Source organism: Balaenoptera musculus, chromosome 5 (genome assembly GCF_009873245.2).
Source record: "Balaenoptera musculus isolate JJ_BM4_2016_0621 chromosome 5, mBalMus1.pri.v3, whole genome shotgun sequence".
In the NCBI taxonomy this organism is placed as follows: domain Eukaryota; kingdom Metazoa; phylum Chordata; class Mammalia; order Artiodactyla; family Balaenopteridae; genus Balaenoptera; species Balaenoptera musculus.
In genome coordinates this window covers 108,799,189-108,817,578 of record NC_045789.1, presented here as the reverse complement: position 1 = coordinate 108,817,578, position 18,390 = coordinate 108,799,189, and the positions used below count along the sequence as shown (strand labels likewise).

At 45.0% G+C, this 18,390-nt stretch overlaps 1 protein-coding gene across 1 annotated transcript in view; it reads right to left on the bottom strand.

Annotated features, from left to right (window-relative positions):
* The window catches only part of HADH (hydroxyacyl-CoA dehydrogenase), a 49,127-nt gene that overhangs the window by 17,778 nt on the left and 12,959 nt on the right, over positions 1-18,390 (bottom strand). The window contains exons 2-3 of the mRNA XM_036853763.1: positions 6,822-6,950; positions 5,563-5,720 (exon numbers count right to left, since the gene is read on the bottom strand). Coding sequence (XP_036709658.1) covers positions 5,563-5,720; positions 6,822-6,950 — 287 coding nt within the window. The remainder of the gene's footprint in view (positions 1-5,562; positions 5,721-6,821; positions 6,951-18,390) is intronic.

Below are 18,390 nucleotides of genomic sequence, written 5' to 3'. Positions count from 1 at the left end.
TCCTTATTAGTTATCTACTTTATATATAGCAGTGTGTATGTGTCAGTCCCAATCTTCCAATTTATCCCTCCCCGTCCCTTACTCCCCCACCCCATAACCATAAGTGTATTTTTTACATCTGTAACTCTATTTCTGTTTTGTAGATAAGTTCATTTGTAGCCTTTTTTTAGATTCCACATATAAGTGATATCATATTTGTCTTTCTCTGTCTGACTTCACTCAGTATGACAATCTCTAGGTCCATCCATGTTGCTGCAAATGGCATTATCTCATCCTTTTTATGGCTGCGTAATATTCCATGGTATATATGTACCACATCATCTTTATCCATTCCTCTGTTGATGGGCATTTAGGTTGCTTCCATGTGCTGGCTATTGTGAATAGTTCTGCAATGAACATTGGGGTGCATGTATCTTTTTGAATTAAGGTTTCCTCTGGATATATGCCCAGGAGTGGGATTGCTGGATCATATGGTAGCTCTATTTTTAGTTTTTTAAGGAACCTCCATACTGTTCTCCATAGTGGCTGTACCAGTGTACATTCCCACCAACAATGTAGGAGGGTTCCCTTTTCCCCACACCCTCTTGAGCATTTATTGTTTGTGGATTTTTTTGATGATGGTCATTCTGACCCGTGTGAGGTGATACCTCATTGTAGTTTTCATTTGCAATTCTCTAATAATCAGTGATGTTGAGCATCTTTTCATGTGCTTTTTAACCATCTGTATGTCTTCTTTGGAGAAATGTCTACTTAGATCTTCCACTCATTTTTTGACTGGGTTGGGTTTTTTTTGATATTGAGCTGCATGAACTGTTTGTATATTTTGGAGATTAATCCCTTGTCGGTTGCTTCATTTGCAAATATTTTTTCCCATTCTAAGTGTTGTCTTTTCATTTTGTTTACGGTTTCCTTTGCTGTCCAAAAGCTGTTAAGTTTAATCAGGTCCCATTTGTTTATTTTCATTTTTATTTTCATTACTCTAGTAGGTGGATTGAAAAAGATCTTGCTGTGATTTATAGATCAATGGAACAGGATAAAAAGTACAGAGGTAAACTCATGTATCTGTGGTCACCTAATCTATGACAAAGGAGGCAAAGATATACAATGGAGAAAAGACAGTCTCTTTAATAAGTGGTGCTGGGAAAACTGGACAGCTACATGTAAAAGAATGAAATTAGAACACACCCCAGCAATCCCACTACTGGGCATATATATACCCAGAGAAAACCACAATTCAAAAAGGCATGCACCCCAATGTTCACTGCAGCACTATTTACAATAGCCGAGTCATGGAAGCAACCTAAATGTCCATCGACAGACGAATGGATAAAGAAGATGTGGTACATACAGACAATGGAATATTACTCAGCCATAAAAAGGAATGAAACGGGGTCATCTGTAGAGATGTGGATGGACCTAGAGACTGTCATACGGAGTGAAGTAAGTCAGAAAGAGAAAAACAAATATCATATATTAACACATATATGTGGAATCTAGAAAAATGGTACAGATGAATCGGTGTGCAAGGCAGAAATAGAGACACAGATGTAGAGAACAAACATATGGACACCAAGGGGGGAAAGCAGGAGTGGAGGGGGGGCAGTGGGATGAACTGGGAGATTGGGATTGACATGTATACACTAATATGTATAAAATAGATAACTAATAAGAACCTGCTGTATAAAAATAAATAAAATTCAAAAAGAAGAAAATTATAAAGAAAATCAATATAAAGCAAGATGCTATTAAAAAAATAGATAACTAATAAGAATCTGCTGTATAAAAAAAAAAACCACAAAAAAAATAAAGCAGATTCTCAATCTAGTCCATTAAAAAAAATAAAATAAAAGCACAGAAAAATGACTGCAAAAAAAAAAACCCAATGAAATTAGAACACACCCTAACACCACACACAAAAATAAACTCCAAATGGATTAAAGACCTAAATGTAAGACTGGACACTACAAAACTCTTAGAGTAAAGCATAGGCAGAACACTCTCTGACATAAACAGCATTTCACTTTTACGGCACAAGAACACTGACCTTTCTCAAACAACTTCTCAGTTGGCCAACTTAAAGGCCAGCTAGAGGGGCTTCTCCTTTAAAAAAAAAAAGACTTTTTTTAAGGTTTAAAATTCTAGTTTTCAAAGTTTCTTGCTTTTTGGTCTGGGGAAAATAATATAAATTATCCCGTCACATACTATAAACCATCCCCCATCACAGAAGGCAAGGAGACCCTGTGCAGTAACAAGGAGTGGCTGACGTGCCCTGAAGCACAGCAGCAGGGTCTCCACAACCCAAGGCTGTGCTAGCAGGGGTTCCACACCCCCCTTAAGAAAGGGCTATCCCAAAGGCGAGGGTTTCACACTCATCTTTGATGAGTGTGGCATCTTTTTATAGGACATTTGAAGGGCAACTCATCTGCAAAAAGGGGAAACAAAGGCACACTGACTGGAGAGCACGTTTTGTCAAACAATGAAGTTACAGTCGGCTCTCAGGATCCACAGGTTCTGCCAACCCAGATCAAAAATATTCCAAAAAAAAATTCCAAAAAGCCCCAAAAAGCAAAACTTGGACTTGCTGTGTGATTTACATAGCATTTACAGTGATGTGGACCATTTTTTTAAAAGTCTTTACTGAATTTATTACAATATTGCTTCTGTTGTTCATGTTTTTTGGGGTTGTTTTTGGTCCACGAGGCATGTGGGATCTTGGCTCCCCAACCAGGGATCGAACCTGCACCCCCTGCACTGGAAGGCAAAGTCTTAACCACTGGACCACCAGGGAAGTCTACATGGCATTTACATTGTATCAGACATTATAAGTAATCTAGAGATGATTTAAAGTATATGGGGGATTGCACAGGTTACATGCAAATACTACACCACTTTATGTAAGGGACTCGAGCATCCTCAGATTTTGGTATTCACAGGGGGTCCTGGAACCAACCCTGACAGATACAGAAGGAAGACTGTACATCAGGGCCCAGTGCCGAGTGTCTCCAACCCAGGACACTCCCAGCACACATATTAGCAGAAGGAGAAAGATGTCTCCTGCCGACAGACCTCCACCGCCACCTCTCCTAATCGGCCAGGCTGGCTCGGCTACTAACAGTGTCTCCCACTGCCTTCCTTCAACACAAACACGACGTATGTACATGTTATCTTCCACAAAAAAGCACACTCTCACGTTTTCCTTGAAACACTTGACTCTCTAGGACCATCTTTTGTTTTTCCCTTTCTGACATTCATGTACCAAAAAACTTTCCTCTTAAATGCACCAACAGAAAATCAACAGCACAAGCATGATGGTCACTGGAAACACCCCCAGGTATGAAGACTAGAGGGGATGGTGGACTGTGGTGGAGGAGAGCCCATGCTTTGTCAAAAGTGGGGAGCCAGGACTCAGCTGGGATGGGCCATGGGCCTTAGGGAAGCTTTTCATCTGCACGTCTTATACTGCAGCTAGGGAATTTGTGCTCTCTTCTAGGATGCAACTGTTTTATCAGGGCTTCCAAGTGGAACTTTATCACTAGAATATATTTTCGTCTCCCATTATAGGATCTAACTGCAAAACTAAGCAGTAAAGTATCTCAATCAAGCTGTTTTATCAATAAAAAAACACAACAACAACAATTCAGCAAACATTCAATAGAGGCGGTGATCTAAAATGAAAACAAGAGTGTGGAGGAGGATGGCTGGGGCCAGAAGCAAAGTCACATCTATGGCGTGCCTACTACGGGTCCTGTCACGTGTCACATCTGTTTTATGATATAAACTTAGGTGAAAGAGGCTAGTATAGTGCCTGACATACAGTAGCTCTCCGGAAATGTGAGCTGAGTTACACGAGTTTCCTAAACAACCCTGTGCAATAGGTAACACTACCCCCATTTCACGGACAGGGCAACTAGTCTTAGAGTTAGAACTGGGAAGGTCTTGGAAATTATTTACCCCTAACTCCTGAACTCAAATTACAGATGATAAAACTGAGGGTCGGGCTTCCCTGGTGGCGCAGTGGTTGGGGGTCTGCCTGCTAATGCAGGGGACACGGGTTCGAGCCCTGGTCTGGGAGGATCCCACCTGCCGCGGAGCAACTAGGCCCGTGAGCCACAATTACTGAGCCTGCGCGTCTGGAGCCTGTGCTCCGCAACAGGAGAGGCCGCGATAGTGAGAGGCCCGCGCACCGCGATGAAGAGTGGTCCCCACTTGCCGCAACTGGAGAAAGCCCTCGCACAGAAACGAAGACCCAACACAGTCAAAAGTAAAAAAAAACAAAAAAAAACACTGAGGGTCAGAGAGGGTTCATGACTGTCCAAGGTCAGAGAGGGAAGTGGGGGGGGGGGGGCGCCTGGCACCAGGCCCCAGGCCACCTGACTTTCCCCTAACAGTCCTTCCCTTACTCGACGCTGACAGAAGAGGGTAGTCAGACCCGTCACTGTCACGAGGGAATGACCAACATTCCAATAAAGACCAACCTGCTTGACAATACTCCCTTTTCTGGGAGTGGGTGTTTTACTGACTCAGAGGGTTCCCCGCTGACTTGGGAGTCAACACCCCTACCAAGACAACCTTCTGTTTCTGTCAGATGGTGCTGCAGCCCCTAAATGCCCATGTAAAGCACATGAGCATGCTAGTCAGCAGAGTGACACACAGGTGACAGAAAGACAGGCCTCTTCTCTTTGTCAGGGCAGGGCCTCTCTGGCCACCAGACCATAGAGCTCTAAGAGCTGACAATCCAGCAGGCTGGTATGCAAGTGTTTCTCTTTAGCCAGTGCTCACTGGTGGCTGCCTAAGAATTACTGTTGTCATATAATCTTATTTGACTTTGAGTCCCAACCAAGAAGGGTGAAGCGTGGCCAAGCAAACCACAAGAAGAGCATGAATGAATGCATCAGGTGTCAGTATCACCAAGAGCCACACGCAGAACTAGAGCTGCACATGTGCACAGCTTGCTGACACCGCACAGACAGTCCTGAGCCCGGCGGCCCTGTGCATGACTCGCATGAGGCTGGCTCCCCTCTCCCACCTTTTGCCAGGAAGCTGGGTAAGAACTCAGTGCTCCTTAATGGCTCCTAAGAGTGTTTTGATTTAACCCACAGAAAGCTCAAAGCAGGAGGGTCCTAGAAAACTGTGCAGACAGAGAAGCATTCCCTTCAATTACATCATGCTGTTGGTTCCACCCAAAAGAGGGGACACACCAAATTGCTCTGAGGTTGCTCAGCAGACATTTAAGGACATGTCCGAGTGCCTCCATCCTCTGGCCTGGGAGGGCCCATGACAAAGACGCTGCAAGAGATGAAGGCCTGTCCCTGGACGGACCCTCCATTTCACATGGGAAACTCCACCCTCATCTGGGGACAAGGATCAGATCAGGGCAGCCCGAGCCTCGGGAAGCAAACTGGGGGTGGGGGATGGAGAAAAAGGGAAGCAGTGTCAGCTCTTCTGGAAGCAGCTGTAGGGCAATAAAAAGTCTTAGTGTCAGAAGACTCCTTCCCAGGAGAAAAGCCCAGGCGCCCAGGAGGAAGCCCCCAGACCCAACCAGATCTCCCAGAGATCACGTACTCGGCAGCAAACTTGTCCAGCCTCTTGAAGAGCTCGCTCTTCACGGTCAGGTTCTCTACGATGGCCTCCACCACCAGGTCTGTGCTGTGGACCACGGACGCTGCGTCCATGCTGGTCAGTATGCTGCTCAGGGTCTTCTCCATGAACTCATCGCCAGCCTAATGCAGTGGAGTGAGAAGGGAACAGTCACTGGGCTCACTGGAAAATGGTGTGTGATTTGCTGCTAAGGCGAGAGGAAAGAGGAGGGCGAGGATACCCCAGACACAACTTGAATGTGTCCTGAAATTCTGAGAAATACAACTCCCTACGTTTCTTCTTAGGGCAGACAGCATCTCAATATACTTCTGGACACCAGGGCAAGAATCAGCCTGTGAACAATCCCAACTGCTGGTCAGCACACTGTCGTGTGTCAGTCATAACCTTTCAAGCTCGTAGTCAGCTCTGCTCCAGCAACTAAACTGTTTGTTCACAGCACCTGGCTTGGCCTGTTCTATCTGCTCTGAGTGAAGAGCCAGCCAGCCATGTACTGTTCCATGATGGGCTTCTTGGAAGCCTGTAATTTGTCTTCCAGAAAAGGGCAAAGGCTGAGCTCAGCCCCATCCATGAGTCTGAGAGGTGGTGCTGACTATCTCCCTCTAGTAGGAGGCAGGGGAGAGCCGAGTAAGGGCAGGAGCGAGGAGTCAGAAAGCTGAACTCAGCAGTCGCTCGTCAAATAATGATCGCCCGTCATGTGCCGGCAACGGGTGGTTCAAAAGCACGCCGGACACAGTCTCTGCTCTAAAAGAGCTCACAGTCCTGTCTTTTCCTCATTTGTGCCTCCACGTTTCCGCAAAGAGACCTCCGTTAGGGCAGAAACAGACAGTGCCCCTATCAGCTGCCATTTTACTTCAAAATGTAATTTGCCCATGAGGATTCAAAATGGTCACAATCAGCTAAAGGCATCCAAAGTCATCAAGAAGTAAGCAACTATCAGAGCTGTTCAACAGAAATATAATGCAAGACGATAGGTGATTTAAAATTTCTACTGGTTGCATTTTAACAAGCGAAAAGAAACAGGTAAAATTAATTTTATTTAACCTCAATATTTCCCATGGAATATTTAGTGATTATGTTATTATATTGGCCTACAGTTAGGCCTATTATACTGGCCTAAAGTTTCAATTCAAACAAATTGAAAAAGCAAGCAAAGGCCAGAACCCCCTCACAAATGTGAAGTGGTCAGAGGACTGGTCTTGAGGACACTGATGACAAGAAATTACCTTGGGGTTTTCTGCAAACTTCTTCTTGGCCACTTTCTGAAGGCTTTCCTCAATTCCCTTTCTAGATTTTGCCAGGATGTCCTCTGTTTGGTCCACCAACACTACTGTGTGGCCAGTTGCTGCAGCAACCTGGAGCAAAAAAAAAAAAAAAAGCAAGAAAACATAAAAGTTAAAAAAGAAAACAGTAGATGGGAATTCCCTGGTGGTCCAGTGGTTAGGACTCGGCGCTTTCACCACTAGGGTGCAGGTTCAATCCCTGGTTGGGGAACTAAGATCCTGCAAGCCGTGTGGGCGTGGCTCAAAACAAAAACAAAGAAACAGTAAAGTTTCATATTCTACATGAACTCTAACACCCTTCTACTCAAAATACCGAGTAAACATAATAAGCCAACAGTAATTAAACACACACTTCTTACTTCTTCCCAGGCACTGCTCTAAACCCTTAACACGATGACAATTCTCAAAACAACCTTACAAGGTTAAGAAATGTGCCCACGGTGCTTCCCTGGTGGTGCAGTGGTTGAGAATCTGCCTGCCAATGCAGGGGACACGGGTTCGTGCCCTGGTCTGGGAAGATCCCACATGCCGCGGAGCAACTGGGCCCGTGAGCCGCAATTACTGAGCCTGCGCGTCTGGAGCCTGTGCTCTGCAACAAGAGAGGCCGCGATAGTGAGAGGCCCGCGCACTGCGATGAAGAGTGGCCCCCGCTTGCCACAACTAGAGAAAGCCCTCGCACAGAAACGAAGACCCAACACAGCCATAAATAAATAAAAATAAATTAAAAAAAAAAAAAAAAAAAAAAAAAAAAAAGAAATGTGCCCACGGTCACACAATAGGTAGGCCGCAGAGCTGGGATCTGAATCAAGGTTCTGAAGGCCACACTGTAACCACTACCCTGGGCTGCGCTGTCCAACACAGAAGCCACTAGCCACACAGGACTATTTAAATTTACTGAAACTAAGTAAAATTAAAAACTCAGCTCCTCAGTTGCATTAGTCCTATCCCAAGTGTTCAACAGCCCATTCACAGAGCACCTGCTCCCTCCCCAACCACCTTTCTTCCTTAGAGCTGGCCCAGCTTGTGCAGATTGACCCGTGGCTCAGCTCCGCTGTAGTCCTTAAGTCAGCAATGGGTAAGACTTTAACAGTGGTGGCAAAAAGACTCATGTCCCCAAGGGCTAATTAGTGACAAGACTCCCATGAAAGTAGGTGTTGTCATCAACCGATTTAAAAGGAAAACTCCCCTCCCGTCCCCTTGCCCATCTTGGTTAAATCCTGAGGGTACGTTTAGTGAAGCTGCCCCAAGTTCGCATGGAGCCAGCCTAGTTTAGCCACAATCAATGACAAGTCAAGCCCTACCTACTTCATCACAGTTTGCCGATAGCTTTGGCAAAAACTGTGGAAAAGGTAGATAAATTTTTTATTTCATATTACAGGTAGGTGTTATACTCAGTTCAAGCCATAAGTAATAGGACACATATGGCCTAAAACAAACATCAATGATGCAAGATAACAGCACAACTGAGATGCCTCTCAGGGTCTGGAGACCCCACAGAACCACTGGCTTTAGATCGTCTGTGGACCAGTGGTACGTAAAAGAGGGGCAGGTTAGCGGAAACAAACCTGCCCAGAGATGACAGTAAAGAGTAGTTCTAAACCACCATTGTGATGTGATTCTGGAAACCAGGCAACTAAAAACTCAAAGTTGAAAACCAAAGAGGAAAAGAAACAGAAACAGAAGAGCAAAACGCAAAGGAAAAAATGTTCATATCCCAAAGAAAGATTTCCAAGGAACACTTCTAAAAACGATAAGACAGGTTTTAGATGGAAGTTAATTACAACACTGTCTCCCTGAGAACACTGCACTTAGGGCTGCGAGTCTGAGCCTGTGGGGCCTGTAGGCCGCATAAGCACCGCCAACGCCCCAGAGCCTGGAACCAAGAAAAGGAAACACTGCCAGGACCGGAAGGTCTGACAACCACAGCAGGGCAATGGGGGTAACGGAATGAGTTATCTTGATATAAAAACAGAGGAAAGAAGCAAACTTGCCCTGTCGGCAAACACACAGGCTGCAGGCAGCAGCAGGTGAAAGTAAAATAACACCCCGAAAGCTAAACACCCATCAGTCCAGACCAGGTTTCTCCCTAAGTAACAACAGACCAAGGCCCATCTTGCCAACACCTCAAATCACTGGACACAAATCTGAAGCTCCAATTCAATAAATTCAAAGTAAAAAAGCAAGAGCAAATTTAGAAACTGTGCAGAAAAGACCACACTGTGAGACTGTTAGCTTTAGAAAGGCTCTTGGCTGGTGTCTGGAAACGTACATTTGGAGAGGGTTCCTGCTCGCGGTATCTAAACTGTGCAATATGGTTTACACTCACAACTGCTTTCCTTCTGAGAGTCTGAAATTTTGGTGCTTGCCAGGAAGAGGGTGCCTATGTGACCAGCCCCAATAAAAATCCTGGGCTCTGGGTCTCTAATGAGCATCCCTAGTAGACAACATTTCACGTGTGCTGTCACAACTTGCTGCTAGAGGAATTAAGTGTGTCCTGTGTGACTTCACTGGGAGAGGACTTGAGAAGCTGGCACCTGATCTCCTCTAGACTTTGCCCCACGCGCCTTTTCCCTTTGCTGATTCTGTTCTATATCCTTTTGCTGTAATAAGTTATAGCCATGATGATGACTCTACGCTGGTCCTGTGAGTAAATCACCAAACCTGGAGAAGTGGGGGGAATTTGGTGAGGAACCCTGACACAGAAAACTAAGAAAATAAATCTGAAATTCCAGACGCAGCTGGTGATGAAACTGAACTGCTTTGAGGCAGGCAGCCCTGGGGAGCAACAGGTGAAGGGAGGTGTGATGACCACTGGTCGGGCACCTCGTCTGCAAGGCGGGGCAAGCAGAGGTGCTGGCTTGGGGACCTTCCCTTTTCGTCTTGCTCCTCTGTCTGACAGTCCCTCTGGAATAACACACGTGGTTTTCACCTTGTTCCTCTTAACCTCTGACCTAGGTCATCCTTTCAACAGGCCAGACAGAATTCCTCAGGTTCCCCCTTCTGCCCAGGTCCCAATCCACTCTCCCGCAATTCAGCTCCAGCATCACTCGGGCTTTTTTGCTCCTCAAGGGGTTGGGGAGGAAAATTCAAGTACATTTGGAACAAGACAGTGCCAAAGCTGAAGGGAAGAGAGACAAAGAGAGACAGCAAGGGACTTCCCTAGTGGTTCAGTGGTTAGGACTCCGTGCTTCCACTGCAGGGGACACTGGTTTGATCCCTGGTCGGGGAACTAACACCCCGGAAGCTTCAGCTGGCGGTCAAAAAAAAAAAAAGACAGACAGCAAAGGCAGTGTCTTTCTGCTTCAAAACTTTATAATCCCACTGAGAAAACATGAAGGAAAAAAAAAACCACTCAACAATACAAAGCTCCATATGTGGGATGTCAAAGAAAATAAAAACCACATGGTGAAGAATTCTGTCAGGCAACAGATCTCGGAAAGCTGGGTAAGAAGAGCACACCTGGAATGAGCCACCTTCCCAAGGAACAAGGTATTAACCTTAAAGAGGTGGAGCAGAGTAAGTGAAGGAGGTGGTGTCACGCCATCTCTCCAGCAAGCCTCTTTCAGAGTTATCATCATCGTGTTTGTGACAGTCACAGGGCATTTCTGGTTATGTGGCAGATAAGCCATAACGCTATCCTTATGATTACTTTTTTTAAATTGCAAGCAGAACCAAACCTAGAGAGGAAGCAACCCTCAAAAATTCAAGTGAACCAAGAGAGACTTACAAAAACACTAAAATTCAACTGGGAAAAACCCTGGCCAAAAAGCATTTTCAGCCTAAATGCTGACTTTCCACTCCTATCCAAAGTCCTCTGATAAACACCTCCAGCTGCCCACCCACACTCCCCCCACCAATCCCCCGCCCCGGCCATAAGGAGACACTGGGCAATTCAGTCACTGCCTTGCTCATCCTAGCGTCTAAATGAGCACACTAGAGATGATACAGTATGTAGACACCAGCCAAAACCAGCTATTAAATCAAGGCTCTCTAGGCAATGTTCCAGAAGAGCAAAGTGCACGTGTCAAATGACCCATGTCAAAGTTACTGAGGGTGTAAAATTTCTGTTTACTTTCTCATCTCAACCAGAAGATACAGGATGTGCAAGGAGGGACCGAACCTCAGAGAGAAAGAAGACAGATCTTCCCGGTGTCCCTGATCACATCCTCACTCTGCAAAACTTCCCTCAGCCCCACGTGCCTCAATGGTCTCAAAGAGGCTGCTCTTGTAGAAACTTAGCTCAATTTTTTTCCCTACCTCAACTGACTGGAGAATTTTCTACAATTTTGGGCTCTCCAAAATGCCTAAACTGGTATTTCTGGTGTAGTAAGAAAGCAACAATTGTATACTCTAAATGGTTATCCCTTTAAACAATTTCTACTTCAGCTTTTCTTATTACCTTGGTTAACTCATAAAGCTTTAAGAAAATACAAAGGAAATCTTATGGTAGAGTCATTCCACAAATATAGTTAGAGAAGGACATTCTGGTTTAAACCCAAAGTGGATATGGTTAGTGGGGAGTTCCCCGGCTGTCCAGTGGTTAGGACTTGACACTTTCACTGCCGTAGCCTGGGTTCAATCCCTGGTCAGGGAACTAAGATCCCGCAAGCTGTGCGGCACAGCCAAAAAAAAAAAAAAAAAACCCCAAAGTGGATTCTTGAAATATTTTCCATCTCATGGTGCAGCTCTTGGTTGCATAGCAGTAAACTACCGTTACAGCACAACTTCAACTGATTTCAAAGAAAGCAGTTATTTTCATCCTACCCACTTTCAGAGAGTAACCCAACCTAATGCTCAATTCCTTGCAATCATTTCTTGCAGACATACCCAAGAGACACAAGGTTGGCAGTATCTTGAGGGCAACTTCCTGTCCTATTCATCTTTGCAAACCCCAGTGCCTGGTCCATGGTGGGCACTCAATGTATATTTGTTGAATAAGTAAATGATCAAACTACATCTAGCCCACTGCCTGGTATGTATTAGATGCCTGATAACATTTCCACAGGATGAGTCCAATGCTCTTTGATTCTATTCATCTACTCCAAGTGGGGTTGATATTCCTCTCCTACTGCTGTGTGTCCAAACGGGCTACCACCGGGATAGAGTCAGGATGCAGACAGCCTATCCCTTGCCCCCATGCAACCCATGTCCAACCTGAAAGCTGCATGACTCTCATCCCAGACTGGCTCAATACGCTGACGCAACCTTCAGCAAGGCCAGCAGTCAGATCTTCATTCGTGGCTTCAGCTACACGTGGGTTTGAAGGCAAAAACCAGAAAAAACAGAACAAGAAGTGCTGTGTTTTTCTTGGAAGCCAAGTAACTGTACTGGGGTATACAAACAATCTGGACAGCGGGGAAGCTGTCAAATAGTTTGGATGAAAAAATGCAGATTATTAGGAAATGCTTTCCACCAAATGACCAGAGGTCACAGACGAGAGCTTTGGCCTTTCAGAGGTGAGCACTTTTGCTCCCCTGCGCCAACACCCGCACTCCCCTGGGGTGGAGGGCAAGCACCATTTAGAGTCCCGTGCTGGGCACGGCTCCACGTGCGTTCCCTTTACTACTACTGCCTCCTGGTGGCTCAACACCGTGTCGCGGCTGCTCCAGGCCCCGGGACAAGGTGAGGAACAAAACAAATCCCCTGCTCTCAGAGAGGTTTCACTGCTCATAAATTACCCCGTTTGGTCTGCACAACAGCCTTTGGGGGAGGCACTGTAACCGTAAGCAAAGTCTGGATGTGATGGGGCTTTGACGCTAGGGCCGCCTGTATCCAGAGCTCACGTGCTGGCTGCTCCTGACCCCGAAAGGCATGGCTGGATCTGAGGGGAACAGTCTGAGACTGGGCAAGGGCCACACTCCGGAGCCCGTCTGCCAATTGTGAGAGAGAAAAGTTCCTTAACCTCCAGAGGCTGTCTCCTCACCCATAAAAATGGGCAGCAGAGCTGTTGAGAGGATTAAAAGAGTTAATGTACACTAGGCACTGTGCCTAGCATATCACAACAGCTTAACGATTTTACTCTAGGCAGCCCCCTTCCTTCTTCTGCAAGGGTCCAAGGCCTAATGCTGGATCCAGGTACAGACTCCAAAGGTAAATTGCTTTATTTTGCTTTTAAAATTACATCTTCTGATCTCACGACTTGTTCCCTTTTTGGTTTTCATTTTCAGGTTTTCTCTTCTGTGTCCTTCCATTTTTACAAATAGGCTAGGATCTCTCTTCATTTAAAAAGAATGTTTAGGGACTTCCCTGGTGGCACAGTGGTTAGGAATCCGCCTGCCAATGCAGGGGACACGGGTTCGATCCCTGGTCCGGGAAGATCCCACATGCCGCGGAGCAACTAAACCCGTGCGCCACAACTACTGAGCCTGTACTCTAGAGCCCGCGAGCCACAACTACTGAGCCCATGTGACACAACTACTGAAGCCCACGTGCCTAAAGCCCGAGCTCCGCAACAAGAGAAACCACTGCAATGAGAAACCTGAGCACCGCAACGAAGAGTAGCCCCCGCTCAGTGCAACTAGAGAAAGCCCGTGTGCAGCAATGAAGACCCAACACAACCAAATTAATTAATTAATTAATTAAAAAAAAATAAAAAGAATGTTTAAAAAGCAGGGGGGACACCCACAAGCTTCCTTAGCCACCTGAAGCTGGCCTTCGCTTCACCACAGAAATCTTTCAATTACTGGGGGGGCACAGTGGTATGTGGAGCACGAGTTCTAGAACTGGACTTCCTAGGTTTAAACCCTGGCTTAGCCACTTACTGCATAACTTTGGACAAGTTATACAGCCTCTTTATCTATGATTTCCTGATCTGTATAAGGAAAACAACAGTGCCCATTTCATAAGATTGTTGTGAAAATTAAAGAAGTTAAAGCGTTTAAAGTGTATAGACCAATGCCAAGCACAGAGAAGGTGCACAATGCTTGTTAGATGTCACTCTCGTCACTACACTTTGCACTCTCACTTTCCCCCTGAGCCATGCAATTCCTAAACCCTAGCGATGAGGCCTCCTCCACCACTACTGTGGTATGAATGTACAGATAACTTATCAATGGTCTTCTAAGTGCTAAAGCCAATGCCGGTTCTTTGGCTCCATATTCTACTTTTCCACAGCCCTACACTGCCAGTTAAACCATCCTTTTTGAAACTCTCCAATTTCTTATCTGTATTTCCTATCTGTTCCTTTTAGCCATATTAATTCTCTCCATCTTCTCAGCCTTTAAACAAAGGTATCCTTCAAGGTTCTGCTGCCAGTATTCTTTTTCTCTGTCTTTATATCCTTTCTTTCTGGACTCTTAATCATTTGCATAATTGCAGCTATGTATGAAACCAGCATATTCTGTCCTAAGCTACAGTCAACACCTTGACCCTAAAAACCAATTCTCCTTGACCTTCATTAATACTACCACTATCCTGAGGGTCACAATTTTCTGGACAACACTTTTTTCTTAACCTCAACCCTTAATTACATCCAAAGAAATTATATCCACTATTCAAGGCCCATTTCAAAAGCTATCCTCTCCATGAAGCCTTTTTCCAAATGAATGTCTTCCTTCCTCTGTTTTGAAACCTTAGACCTAGACTTTTACTGCTGTTATTATGCTGCTTCACACCAAAGTCAGCTGTGTCATGTGGATCTTTGTCTAACGATCTCTGTCTGCTCTTAGATCTGAATCCTTTGATAGCAGACACTGATCTGGTCCCTGTGTCCCCTAGCACTCATCACTTGCACACGGTGGTTGTCCAATAAATAACTGCTCAATACCAGGTGCCTAGAGCGCAGTGACCTGAGCCCGTGCTCTCCTCCGGCCACACACTTCTCCCTCACGTTGCTTCACAGCTCCACGACCCTGCCCTTAGGTTCCCTCCACCAGAAAGCACCTCTCCCTCACTGTTGCCTGGGGGACTCCAACTCACCCTTCATGATCCAAGATAGGCCCTCTCTCCTTTAGTGAAAGCTCTCCCAACCTCTAGCAGAGGTGGTCACTCCTTTGTGCCTCTACTGATTTCCAGATACAGCAGGTCTTTCCTGCAGGACTCCAAATACAGAAAGAAAACAGAGTGCGGAGCTGGTGAGAGCCACCAGCTACCAATGGCTACTCAGTTATGTAACGGTAGCCAGAACCCCAGGATGTGAATACAACAGAGGAATCAAAAGCAAATGGTCATAAACGATTTCATGTTGTAAAAATCTCACAAATTTCAGAATAAAGGTCATAAACCAATGAGTATGTAGGAGAAATTCCAGATGTGAAAGATAAATTAGACATGAAAAAGCTGACCAACACCAACTCTTGATGATGAACTCAAAATAATACCTAAAGACCTTTTCAAAAGGGCTGCCGTATCATCCACTTCTTCAGAATCTGAAGTAGCTGTTACCACAAATCCCAACATAGGGTAGTTCTGGCACACTCCTAACTGCAATCCAACCAAAATTTCCAGTAAATATAAATTTCATATACATACATGTGGTGCAATGTATACATATGCCTTTTTTTAACATGTACTTTTTTAATGTTCCTTTTCCCTCACTCTAAGAAGATATATCTTATATGTAATATCATATCTTAAGGTACTTAAACCACTAAAACTTTCATCTGTGTCAGGTGACATCCCAGACATGATAAGCAGGCGATCTGTGCCTTTATGACAATTAACTGTTCATACTTGTACTTCCTCCTCTGGACAGCAAGCAATTCAAGAGCAGCAACCACTGTCACCTTCACCCGCCCCAATGCCTGGCACAAAGGGACACAATATTCATGAAAAGAAGGCATGAATAATAGCTCCATTTTTAAAAAGCATCACTTTGTAAATTATCTTAGGAATAAGTTCTCAAGAAATCATGACTGGTTTTGCTACTAGAAACTATAACAAATTTTACAAACCAAGTTATTTTAGAATTATGAAAAATCACACTCTTAGTTTGAAAAGGATAGGAAGAAAAAAAAAGAGTTAATAACTGGAGCCTTTAGTCAATTACCAAGTGAAAAAAATGCCACAAAAATGCCTGTTATTTTGTGAGCAGTCCAATCGTTTTCTGGCACTGGTGGAGATGCCAGGCAAAAGGGGAACTGGAGGGCAACCGCCGTGTAATATGACCACCTCTGTAATTTCAAAACTGGATTTATGTTTAATTTCCTCCAGCATGTCAATGTGTCCTGTACCATTTATGAAAGGGGCTGTGGGCAAAGACACACACAGCCCCTTTGACGGACAGGATGTGTCCGTCCATCCTGTGAGGGACACGTGCGTGAGCCAGGTCAAGGATGACCACAGACATGTGACATAGGTTTCTCTTCAACGTATGTTTCTTCTCTATCATAGTAGAGAGAAAGTGAGGCACCTTAATTTCTCAACTACTGCAAGGTCAGAGATTGGCAAAAGTACTTACTGTTCAGCTTTATTAGCTACAGATGATCAAGATCTTCTATTTTTAGAGCAGGACGATCAGTGTGGTGGCTTTCACACTTTTTAGCCATGAAATCCTTCCTCATAAGAATGTATACAGAAGAACAATACATAAAGCATGGGTCAGGGAAGAGGGGTTTGGGAACCACCAAGGAGATTCACTGAACTCCTAACCCTAAAGTCTATCAGAGCATAGTGTAAAAACCTCTGATCTATTCACATGTTAGGATGGCTATTATTAAAAAAACAAAAACAAAAACAAAACCCATAAAATAAGTGTTAGCAAGGATATGGAGAAATTGGAACCCTTGCACACTGCTGATGGGTAAAACAGTACAGCCCAGTGGCTGTACCAGTAGAATATGGTATGGCAGTTCCTCAAAAAATTAAAAATAATTACCATATTATCCAGCAATTCCACTTCTGGGTATATACCCAAAAGAACTGAAGCAAGACTGTAACACAGTTACAACTGTAACACAGTTGTAGACCATGTTCATAGCAGCATTATTCACAATAACCAAAAGGTGGAAGCAGCCCAAGTGTCCATCAATGGAGGAACGGACAAACACAATGTAGTGTGGACATGCAATGGAATGTGATGCCATTAAAAACATTCCAATGCAATATTATTCCTTAAAAAGGAAAGAAATTCTGACACATGCTACAACACAAATGAACCTTTAAGATTTTTAGGTGAAATAAGGCAGTCACAAAAGGACAAATACTGTATGATTCCTCCTGTAAGTAGTATCTAGAACAGTCAAATTCAGAGACCGAAAATAAAGCAATGGCTGCTGGGGGCTGGGGGAAGGGGAGATGGGGAGTTATTACTTAACAGGCATGCACTTAAATGCCACTGAACTGTACATTTTTAAATGGTCAAAATGCTGTCTTACTTTATGTATTTTTTACCACACACACACAAAACCTTTAATTCAACACAACACCTTCACTTTACTGAGAAAAGAAACTTTAACTAAAGCAAAAAAAATTATTCACCTAAGATCACATACAGGCACTAAAGTGTTCTATCCAAAACACAATTCTGTAAAACGCATTTCTGTCTACATTACTAACTCCATTAAACTTTTCAGTGGCTCCCATGACCACAGAATAAAAGTTCTTACACATGGGGGCTTCCCTGGTGGCGCAGTGGTTGAGAATCTGCCTGCCAATGCAGGGCACACGGGTTCGAGTCCTGGTCTGGGAAGAGCCCACATGCCGCGGAGCGATTGGGCCCGTAAGCCACGGTTGCTGGGCCTGCTGGGCCTGCGCGTCTGGAGCCTGTGCTTCGCGGCGGGAGGGGCCACGATGGTGAGGGGCCCGCGCACCGCGATGAGGAGGGGCCCCCATTTGCCGCAACTGGAAAAAGCCCTCGCACAGAAACGAAGACCCAACAGAGCCATAAATAAATAAATACTTAAAGAAGAAAAGGGAGGGGGAAAAAAAAAAAGTTCTTACACATGGCATGCAAGGCCCTCCAGGAAAGGGATCCACCTCCTCCCCAGACACGCTGTTCACCGTCTCCTGAGACTCTAATACCACCACAAGGCTCGTAGTTGCCCACATCTGCTACTGCCTCTCACCTCCAGGACTTTGTACTGCCCAGGCCTTCTCCCCAGCTTCCCCTCATTAACTAAGCCTGAGTATCACTTCCAGATACTAAGCATCCCCACCCCAGGATCCTCTTCGTCCCAGGCAAGGTGTCTCCGTGTTCCAGTAATACCCCTGCATACCCTTACCACTCCACCCACCACGTTGTGTGATGATCATCCGTTTAAGTGCTGTCTCCCCTACTCCTGGATTCTGACTAAATGTCATTCTATCTTTGTCGGCTGAATAGACCCTGCCTGGCTCGGGTGGGCCCTCAGGAAATGCTGACTGAACAAATACATCTGGTGGGAAAAGCCAAGATGAGATTAGGTCTCCTGAAGGTCCAAGGCTCTCTTCATAGGGTTGCTTAGGGCCTCCCCTCATAATGTGAAAATAACTATACTGGAGTTCCAGTTCAAGACAGTACAGTAGGAAGATCCTGAACTCACGTCCTCCCATAGACACACTGAGTCTACAGCTACATATGGAACAATTTCCTCTT